This window comes from Propithecus coquereli, unplaced genomic scaffold (assembly GCF_000956105.1).
Source record: "Propithecus coquereli isolate 6110/MARCELLA unplaced genomic scaffold, Pcoq_1.0 Scaffold347, whole genome shotgun sequence".
Taxonomy (NCBI): Eukaryota; Metazoa; Chordata; class Mammalia; order Primates; family Indriidae; genus Propithecus; species Propithecus coquereli.
Window position 1 is genome coordinate 966,307 of NW_012149141.1, and position 11,340 is coordinate 977,646.

The window sequence follows — 11,340 nt, forward strand, 5'->3', positions numbered from 1 at the left end:
GTGGTTTCCACCCTTCCTTTCAAAGGTAAGTTAACCCAAATAAGTTCTGCAAAGTCCAGGTGCTGTAAGGTAGCATCTCAACAGCAGGCAGGAGGGCACAAGCAGAAGTAAAGGATAAAGACGGTTCCTTATAAAAATGTGAAGAGAAGAAAACCTTAACACTTTCTAGTAAAGCTAAAATTCGGATCTCTACTTCCAATCAATGCTGTGCGTGCAAGAAAGTCCTTTTCTCAATTGATGTTAATTGATTCCTCCACTTCTGAGCACACGCAAGGCATGACAGGGGAGCCACTCTCTCTTTTTCCAAGTCATTTTCCCATTTTGACTCTTCTAATTCCCTATTCTGGGCTTACGTCACTGCTTTTGGGGGTTTTTTGTTATTGTTGTTTCTTTTTGTTTGTTTGTTCGTTTTGGAGACAGGGTCCCACTCTGTTGCCCAGGCTAGAGTGCAGTGGTGTTGTCATAGCTCACTACAACCTCAAATTCCTGGGCTCAAGTGATCCTCCTGCCTCGGCCTCCCAAAGTGCTGAGATTATAGGCATGAGCCACCGCACCTGACCTCACTTTGGTCTTAATTTCCCTTGTGAGTCCTAAGGTTGAGGGGATTTGGGGGAAGCCAGGGAAAACATCAAAGGAGGCTTTTTATGAAAATAACGCTCCCATGACATCTAATTTAGTGATAATAATACCAAAACCAACAACTGGCATGTATTGATCACTTGGAGCACAGTGCTAAGACTACACGCATGAGCTCATTTAATCCTCAGTACAACTCTGGGAGTTGTACAACAACATAACTCTTCCCATTTTGCAGATGAGGAAGTTGAGGCACAGGGAAATCACCAACTTTTATCGAATTGAAGTCAGCAATAATTGTGCGATATACCATTTTTATGTACCAATGGGGGAAAAAAATCTGCCAAACAATCTATGGCACAAGTGTAAAGACAACTGCATTTCAGAGATGTTGAAATGTGAAAGTGTTTCTTACGCTAAAGCATACAAGTAATTTTCATAAAATAACAAATCACTGAAAGCAAGATTTGAACCCAGACAGTCTGATTCCAGTTCTGGTTTATGCCTATGACCCTGGCAGGAGTATTAACTGTGCTCCCTTTTACTCTCAAATGTATCCCAGTTTTAAAGATAAAATATATGCTTTTCCTACTAATGGTGTGAGTGAAATGGACCCTTCCACCTCAGTCCCAGCTAATTGCCAACAAGGCAACCCGAGGGAGCCTCTGCAGATGTGAAGGAAGCCCTACCCAGCAAGCGGAGCTCCTTACTGAGTAGTAGTAAATGGACCCCAACAAATCCTCCTCCTTGGGAAGCATAAAGAGGAGAACCAAGAGACACTGAGTTATGCACGCAAAGCTCAGGAAGTACTTCAGGCCTGTATGAAGCCTGTTGTCTACACTGGTTTTGGAAACACTCATTGACTATGTGGACGGATGAGATGTATTCCCATGATACCCCATTTACCCACTTAATAATTCTCTCCTCAGAGTTCTGTTTTACTGGGATCATAAGAAAACAGTCTAAAATGAGGCACATCACCATCATCTTGAACTCTGTGGTGAACAGTAAGAGAATCTTCAGAAATTTGGGGAGAGTGAAAAGGAAACAAAGCAACCACGAACATGTACATGTGGAGAAAAGAAGACAGGTAGGTTGGCAGTAGCTCGTGAAGGCAGAAAATGAAATTGTGCCCAAATGGATCAGGCCACTCCATCAACACTGCACCCAGGGTTGGGTGGGAGGGGGGCATGGTCTGCTCCTGTCCACAGAGCTCCCACCTCGCCCAGCTTATCACAGGATGCAGGTAGATAACTTACCTGAAACCAGACAATCTTTCCCCTGGTGCATGACCCGAAACTACGTGCACAAGGATGAGACATACTTGTGAGATTTTCTTGTTATTAGAACTATAAAATTCTGGGAGATAACAGAAGCTGGATGATGTGTTGGGGGAAAAGAGGCTGGAGTGGGTATGGGAATAGACAGCCTAATTCCAGTGCAAGTAAACGCTATGAGAGATGTTACCATAAGTAAGTAACCAGTTAACAGAAAGAAGAAAAGCACAGAGAAGCCAACACAAAGGAAGATTAGTTTTGAGTTCTTGAAAATTTCCCTTTCAATAAATCTTTTTTTCCCTTGAGATAAGTCCAACTAGGTCTCTTTCCTTCAACCAAAGACCTTAGTAGGCAACCGCACCCTCCGTACAAGACTGACAGCAGAGAAGCAAATAACTAAGCCAGACTGCCTGGTTCCAATAGGGCCTAGAATGTTGTTAAAGTCAGGCGAGGTAGGCTGGGGGCCTGGGGAAGCTCTTCACTGTGCTTTGTAATAATGTGCCTGGCACATTTATGGGTCTTTCTATTTCTCTTCTTTTATACTCCTGTTCTTTTTCTGAGGCCCTAACAACATGTCCACAGAACACCTGGACATAGGGACAGAGGACATGGTTCCATAAGCAAAAATAAGCAGAGGTATTTTACACCTAGAGGGGCTCCTCACACCCTCTCTGCTCAGGGACAGTAAACAGGCTTTTATCACTCTTTTGCTATAGGGCCGAGGATGGAAGAGGCCAGCAATGGGAACCCAGCAGCAAAATCATGGGAACTGTCTGGTCTATTTCTTTAATAACTTCAACCTTTCTCTCCCATCCCCATTGCCACAAGTTGGTCCATTTTAGTTAACATAACTACACAACTAGTTTTCTGCGGACAGTCCTATCATCCCAGTGTAATTATCCACAGTGCTCACGTTCACTCTCAAAAGTGTCCCAGTTTGGAGAATAAAGTATGTAGCCACCCTAATTTTGGTCCAAACCCTCTTCTTCTCCCACTTTATATATTTTATGTCTGGGGTGGGTGCGGGGAACCAGCCAACCAATCAATCTATAACACAAGTATAAAAACACATTCAGCGTTCAGAGATGTTGAAATGTGAAAAAGAAAAAAAAAAAATGCATCTTATAATGAAATATGTGATTGTCACAAAATCACCAAGCTATGGAGTGTTGAAGACAACATTTAAACCCAGGCAGTTCGATTCAGTCCTGGCGTATACCTATTTTCCTGGCATAATTACTCACAGCACTGAATCAGTGCAAAAGTCTCCCAAATAATCAGCATTCTTGCATTCCTCCAGCCCTCTCCACACTAACCAAGGAAGAGTACCCCAAGACATCAAACTGCACTTGCCACCTCACTGTTCAAAACCCTTCCATGGCTCCCATTACCCTCAAGAACAAGCTGAACTCCATCACCAGGCTCAGAAGGATCAGAATTTTGTCCCTGCTGATGCCTCAACCTCATCTCTCACCTCAAACTCTACAAGGCAGCCCTCCTGAACGTCCTCAGTGCCCTCAAGTCACATCCCTGGAACTAAGACGGCCCAGAAATGGAAATGGAGCCAGGGAGGGGAGAAAAGGACAGGGGTAAGAAAGGGGACACCAGACCCCCAACTCCCACCACAGGACCCAAACTTACACAGACCTGGTCCTTGTGCATTGCCATGTCTCCAATATGAATTCATATGTTATGCCCAATCCCTCCAATTTTAAAATACATTTTAGAATACATGCTAGAAATCTGTGCTTTCATGGCTACTGTTTAAGTGCTATTCTTTTGGGATCATTTCTGGAAAGGGTGAAAGCGGATCACATTCTCAGCGCACTGATCAAAGTCTAAACTCAGAATACCAGGAAACTCCATCCTCCATTACCATCCCTCAAAGCCCACTCTGCAGAGGCAATGAAATTTCACAATTTCTCCAGCATTCCCGAAACCTTGAGGGTAGTGCTTTGTGCTAGGCAAACAGAGAAGGGAAGTCCCCATTGGCCTTTGGTACATGTTGTGGCTACGGTCTATTCTTCAGGTGTTCTTGCGCCTCGAACCTGACGCACATGAGGTCCAGAAGCCATCGCTAGTAAGTCAACACAGATGTGCCAACTTTCTGAAATGAGCACAACCAGGATGGTGTGATTGAGCTCCCGGTGTGATGCTCCTCACTGCCACCTTGGGCCACGCCAGACCTTCCTCCCAGCTGTGGGATCCTGAAGATAACCCAGCCCAGAAGGCACACCTTCAGCTCTCTCGGCCTCAAGTTCCCTAGATGTGACATGGAGATTATCACTCCTGTCTCACATGGCTGTTGCAAGGATTAAGTGAAATAAAATGTGTGGACACACCAAGCCAGCAACTCACCCTGAGATGGCAGCACACGATAAATGCTTATTAAATCTGGGAAAGGAAAATCATTCTAGCTCAATAAAGCCTTAAAAAAAAGGCAAGTAAATTTAGCTTCGAATTCACAGCAAGACAAATAATCACTGTAAGCCCACCATCTAGGCATAATGCCAAATATCTCACGAATCATCTTATTTAATCTTTGTAACCATCTATGAGAACTATCCCCTTTTCAAAGAACATCACGTTGAGGCTCAGTCACAATTTGCTCCAGGTTGCAGAGCAAGAACATGAAGGATCCAGATTTTGAATTCTGTTGAATTTGAACCCAGAACTCATGTCCTTAGTTAGCCCTCTGCTCCTCTGTTTCCCAGATCCCACAGTTAAAGAAATGGGGAGTTGGAGAAAAGCCCAGAGAGGGTAACTGTGCCCACTGATTAGTACGCCACGTTAGCAGGAATCCAAATGACCACAGGCAGCTGTCACTCAAGGGCAAAGAGATGGGGGAAGGTAAGCGATCAGTTTAACTGGATGGTTCAGTTTAAATGGGAGCCTTCGGCAATACAGCTTAATGATTTAACAGCATCAGTGGTTTTTATTGGCATGAGGCAAGTGATTCTTTGGCCCTGTGATTTTAAGCAAGTGACTATGCAACCTCTCTGCTTCTGATAGCTTATGAAACATGGAGACAGTACAATCTCCTTGCAGTAATGCTGCAAGGGTTAAAGAAATAATGTGCAGAGATTCCTTGGTACAGAGTCCATCACATAATACGTGCTCAATGAGCAACCCATTACTCTGAAAGCCCTTTCACTACACTTTCTACAGATCCTCCTTCCTCTCTCACTAGTCTAAATTAGCCACATCACCCCTCAAATTCTCCTATTCCTTACCTGCCTCTTCCTTCTCTGTGCACCCCACTCATTCATTTAGACTACAAATGCCTATTGAACACCAAGTCAGGCCAGCTGGGGAAACAGCAGCACACAAGGAAAAATCTTTGCCCTCATGGAGCTGACAGTCTCGCATTTGTGGCAGAGAGAGGAAGACACAATAAACAAACAACACCAGGTAGAGTCCAGTGTTATAAAGCACAAGAGAACAGATACAGGGTAGTGACGAATCCCTGGACAGAGGGGGAGTTAGGTAAAACAAGGAAAGGCCAGTCTGAAGAAATTAACACTGAATAAGAAAGCTGAATGAAGGGAGAGATCAGGCAGAGATGGCGGAATAGTGCTTCAGACACAGGGAACAGCAAGTGGCCAAGGTAGGATCAAGCGTGGTGTCTGGAAGGCTAAGAACACAGCTCAACTGCAGCACCCGCTATGTTGTAGTATATCTATTGCTTTACAGGCCAATTTTTGCCACGAGACTGTAAGTCCCTTGAGGGTAGGACTATGGATCTGCTTTCTCTGTGCATTCACTCAACCATGTTGATCCAGTGCTTCTACTATCTGCCCTACATTCTCTTAAGCACTGGCTCTACAGTGAAGAACTAAACCAACATGTTCTGTGCCTTTGGGGAATCGAGCATTGGGTATACAGTAAGCATTCAGAAAATATTTGCTAAATAAATGGTATTTGCCTGATTTTCATTTATGGAGTTATATTATTCCCTGCAGCGTTCTGGGCTTTTTGCAGCCTTCCTTGGCTGCCTAAAAGAGTGCCATCATCCCTCAACTTCTGTTACCACTGTCTCTCTGTCCTCCATACTACATTGCTCCCAACAACTAACCTCCTCCTGGTCTCTCTCCTCAGCCTCTGCATGCAGTCCATTCACCTGGAATGCCTCCTCCACCACCCCTACCTTCTTCACCAGCCGAACTCCCAGTATTAATTCCCAAATTTCATTAATATATTGATTTTATCATTTGTTCATACAGGTACAAATACCTCAAGTACTTCAGGCGAAACTTTTCCATCAAGTAAGAGAAAGCGATGCATCAAGTGACAATTCCAGATTGTGCAGTACAGGGAGTTGAAGGACAAATGATCAGAGGTTACTTACATAATTTCTTCTCCTCCCCCAATACACCATATTTCAGTGACTTTCTGGGTTTTGTGCCTGCAGAACTGGGCCAGGATGCAAAGGCAGCAAAGTTCTCACTACTGTGGGTCTGTGTACTCAATCACTCACCCATAAAAGAAATGCTTCATTTACAGTAAACAAAACCAATTTGGGACACAAGCTATCACTTAAAGGTCTTCTCCACACAGAAGGTCAATAGTTTAATATCTAAAGTATTTGAGAGGGACTCCCTTTTCTACCAGCAGAAATTGCAGCTGTACTTCACTTAAAAAAAAGAAAAAGAAAAAAAGTGAGATATTTATTCTCCTAGACAAAAAGGCAGATATAGGTAAGACACAACTTCCAATGCAGCCTCCATAGCCTCATTTAGCTGATAAGAACTTGCACATAACCTTGAGTCCTTTACTTCTAAAAGCCACACATCCATCTTTCTCCTCCCACTTCCGGAAAGAGCAGAAAATTAAGGCAGAGCCATTCTTTCTGAAGTATACAACAGCAGGGGCAAGCGTATAAGCAGTTTCCTTTGACAATACACATTCCTCTCTAAATTCCTGGACAGCAGCTCTGAGCTTCACAGAAAACCACACAATGACTTTAAAGTTGGGGGCCTGAGAGGCAATGCTCCTCTTACACCAGGACAGCTCCATGAATTTCACCCAAACATGAGAGTGGAAATATCCCGAAAAGCAACAATAGTGTGCACAGAGTTACTAATAATCCTTTCAAACTCAGTGCTCTCAGCCAAGATTTTCTCTTAGACTGACAGCACGGGCTTGTCTGTGCCCAACATGGCTGTAGCCTTGCTGTGTTATGTCACCAAGTACCACAGTACCCTGCTCACTTGGCTATTTGGACACAGCATCGTGGCCCCTGTCTGCCAAGATATGGGAAAGAATCTGACCAATGGCTAGGCTTTTCCTGGAGTGCTAAGTTCACTGAACACCACTCCCTTAAAAGTTTCAAAGCTGGCAGAGCCTAGATTTACAATAGGGAGTACATTCAGTACAGTGATTACATGCCTGGGCTTAGGCAGCCATGACTGGGATTCAGATCTAGCTGCTTTTTACTAGCTGTATAATCTGGGGCAAGTCACTTAACCACTCTGAGCCCTTAAAAACTCCTTACCAGCCCCTGTAGGTCTAGGCCTCCACATGATTTGGCCCCTTTCTACCTCTTAGACCTTGTCTACTACCACTTTCTCCCTCTTTAACTGCCTAGATATGCCCAACTCATTCCCACCTCAGGGCCTTTGCACTTGCTCTCCACTCTGCCTCATATACTTTTTCCTCAAGTCTCACTTGGCTGCCTGCTTTTCATCACTCACATCTCAGCTCCCATGTCAAAAAGTCACCTTCAGGATCTCATAAACATACTGTTGAGTATGTGTGTGCATACTGTATAATCTATTTACATAAAGGGCCAAAAGGAAGAAAGCCAGTGTATGGTATTATAAGTCAGGGGACTGGTTACCCTTTGCAGGGTGGAAGCAGTGATAGGAAAGAACACCAGAGAGCCTCTGGGTGGCTGTGGAATGATTAGTTTCTTGATCTGTATGTGGTTACCTCAGTGCATGCTCAGTTTATGATAATTCATCAAGCTGCTCATTTATAATTACACATTTTTCAGTGTGTTATATTTCAATTAAAAAAATTAAACCAAACCAAAAAAAAAAGTCAAATAGGTTTTCTCTGATCATCCCACCTTTCTGCTAAGATATTCATTCTCTATCCCACCCATGACCCTGTTTGATTTTCTTCATAGCATTTGTCACTGGCTGAAATCATCATTATTGCCTATATATAGTCTCACCGCCCCCTACTCAATTAAAATAAAGTATCGCATGACCAAGAACTCTGCCTGCCTCATTCACTATCTCAAATCCCAGGGTCTGGAACAGTCCTTCCAGATGGCATGGGCTGAATAAAAAAATATATGTGTAAAAATAAGAAATGGCTAAAGGGGCCCCTTTAAGGATATAACATCAATCAAAAGTCAAAAGAGTGAAGCGAAGAGCAGAGGTAATAAAAAAAAAAAGAAAACCTCAGTAACATTAAGCATCAGTAATATGTGTCAAATGTTAAATTTAACCACAGGGAGGGGGTAGATACAGTGTCATTCTATGGGTAGTTCTGTGAGACCAGCCAAAGTTGCTTCTCAAAGCAGAAACTGGGTCTTTTATTTCAGTACACCCAACGGTTTTTCACAAGGCCTGGTATAAAGTAGGTCTGGGCCAAGAGTAGCAACAGACTTCTGAGACACTTGGTGAGGTTTCTTAAGTTTGGTGGAAAAAGTGGGCCATGGTCAATTGTAATGTCTACCATGGGCTAGGTAGGCACAGTATCAATGCAGACTCACATGAAGCAGATACTAAGAAACACCCAAGGACTTGAAAATAGAATTTCTTACAAGTCATGAGCAATACTCACCTATTTTCATTGCCAACTCTAAGATGTTCAAAAAGAAAAAAAAATGTATCCACAGTGCAAGTGACTTGGATGTTATATAGTTACTACTGGTATGCAGATTAATTTGTATGCTGACATAATATATTTTCAGACAGAAACCTACACTCACCAGGCCTGGTGTAATGGGAACTTACACCTTTACTCTGGAAACTGCTCTGCCACAAACTCCCACTGTTACCTTGAATAAGTCATTGAATTTCTTTAGGCCTCAATTTCCCTACCTGTGAAATGAGCTGGTTGGATTAGATGCTTGCTAATGTCCATTTCCGGTTCTTGGACAATGTCTATGATTCCTATCTTTTAAAAAATTATTCTCATCTTCTAAGTCTTGTATTCACATAGCAAATCATACACAAGTATGTAAATCACAGCAACCAGATGGAGTGAGGTCCAACACATATTTTTACCTAGTCTTCTTGCCAAACCATGGGTATCTACCCCAAACCAGATTTTCTTGAGTGTTATGTTCAGGCTCCTATTTCGTGATTAGACAAGAAGCCTTAACATACTTCAGATAAGCACTCTGCACTTTAGGTTTCTCTGTACAACTATTTTCTTTCCTGGAGTTTTCACTGCCACGGGCCCCATATTTCTCATCAATTCAAGTATACACTCCTAGTTAGCACCCTAGTTCTTGCTTTTTTTGTAGCTCTTAAATAATGAATAGGACTTGATCACCTGGAGGTATTCTTCTTACTCTATTACAACAGTTATTAGTGATCTTTAATTAGACAAAGCTGCCATTCCTTTTGCTACCTGGCCATACTGTCAAGTGCCTACTAAGGATATTACAGTAATAAGTATTAACACCTTTTAAATTTACATTAACAACAGAGAAATGGGAAGTCAGGAAATGAAAGGAGAGGAAAAAAAACTCTCACGGATGCCATAATTAACCAAAATTTAGAGTAACTCGAAAAATCATTAGTAGCTATTTTTTTTAATTTTCTAAAAAACTATACTATGCATATCCTGGTTAAAATTGCCTGAGTGATAATTTGCCTGTCATCAATTAAAAATGGGGAAATAGGCAAGGTCATTACTCTGCTGTGGCTGAGCCCCAGACTGTCCTTTCTTTAAAACAAGAGAGATCATCTACGGGGCCTAAGAAGTCCAGTTGTTTAGGGATAACTCCAAGTCATTACCAAACTCAATAACACATCCCCAAATGCCTTCTAACTACTGTGAAGCTTGCAGTCTGCAGAAGGTCAAATCTACTGGAGGCCAAGTTCCCATAACTATTCAACATCCAGCACTGGCCCTCTTCCATTTTATTCTCCATGAAAAAGGAGGGCATGGACAGGGCCAATGGTGTGACACGTTTTAGAGAGAGAACCGATTTTTCGTTGTAAGGAGGAGGGAGAGCGGTTCCCATTTGTGTCTCCCTGCTTGTTGCATTTCACCCACTCAGGCGCCTTAAAGGCTGCAAAAACAGGCAGCCTGCAGAAAGTTCCCTCGCTAATACTCCCTGGGCTGGACTGGGTTTCTAGGCATGTTTATCACGTGGCCAAAAAAAAGTGCCCTGGGTTAGTCGTTTCAAAGGCAGAACTGGCAAAACTGACAATGCGACCTCAGGACGCCAAAACCGGGTCCGAGAAACTTTTCTTAAACTTGCATCCAGTGCCTGGTACAGTGCCAGGCGCCTGTACCATGAGTAGGGGGGACCGACGGCAGCGACTCCTGGGAGCTGAGTCGTTTACACTCTGGGCACTCTGGGCGCCCTGCGCTGCCGTCCCCGCTCGGCCCCGCGCCTCACACCCGAGAGGGGGGTGCGGGGATCTCTCTTGCGCCCCGGGCGCAGCACCGGGCGTCCCCCTCTGCGGTGGGGCGCCCAAGCGGCCGCGCACGGGGGCCAGGAGAGGAGCGGGAGGCTGGGGGAGCCCGGGAAACGGGCGCCGCTGCCCGGGCCGCGCTCACCTGGGACCGCGCCGCCAGGAACGAGGGCCTGAGCGCCAGGTCTCGCAGAAGTTTCCCGGCGTGCGCTGCCACGGGGGACGCCATCTTAACCAGGAAACCCGAGCTGGGGAGTCGGAGCGAGCCGACAGGGGGCGGAGGAGGAGGGGCGGGAGCGGCCGGAGGAGGAGGAGGAGGCGGGTCCACACGTGCCCCTGCGCCCTGCCCGTCCTGGGTCACCCGGGACGCTGTGCTTCCTGGGCGGCCAAGCCCTCGGGCCCCGAGTCGCGTTGAGCGGAGGCCCGGTGGTAGTGCCCGAGTTGTGAGCGAAGACTGAGCCGGAGCCCCGCGGTCTTGGGGCTTAAAGTGTCCCGAGGGACCGACAGCAAAGCGAATGAATATTCGTCACTGTAGCCTGCTGGAAGGACTGGCTGACGGAGCTGACGCCACACAACAAAAACAAGAGACCACTGGTCTAACCCTGGGGTCACAAAGGCCTGTCTAGGGAGGTGGTGTTTGAGCTGAGACTTGAAGGAACAACGAGACGAGACGGGAAGGGAGCCACTTGCGTCCGGGGGGTCAGGCGGTCTGGCGAGTTCGGGAAAGACTCTATGTCGCCCTTAGTGAATTGTTCTTGGTTTGTTTTATCCTTAACTTAAGATCAGTGCAAGACTGTTGACAGATTATAAGTCCAGTAATCATAATAAGAGCTGTGAACTAAAATAAAATTTTAAGGCTCATCCCCCCTCCCCCCACCAGC

The 11,340-nt window shown here is 44.9% G+C and overlaps 1 protein-coding gene across 1 annotated transcript in view; it reads right to left on the reverse strand.

Annotated features, from left to right (window-relative positions):
• Window positions 1–10,714, reverse strand: part of SUCLG2 (succinate-CoA ligase, GDP-forming, beta subunit) — a 280,046-nt gene extending 269,332 nt beyond the window's left edge. Inside the window, exon 1 of the mRNA XM_012651079.1 lies at window positions 10,605–10,714. Within this exon, the coding sequence (XP_012506533.1) occupies window positions 10,605–10,688 (84 nt within the window). The 5' untranslated portion in view covers window positions 10,689–10,714. The remainder of the gene's footprint in view (window positions 1–10,604) is intronic.
• Between the last annotated feature and the right edge of the window lie 626 nt (window positions 10,715–11,340).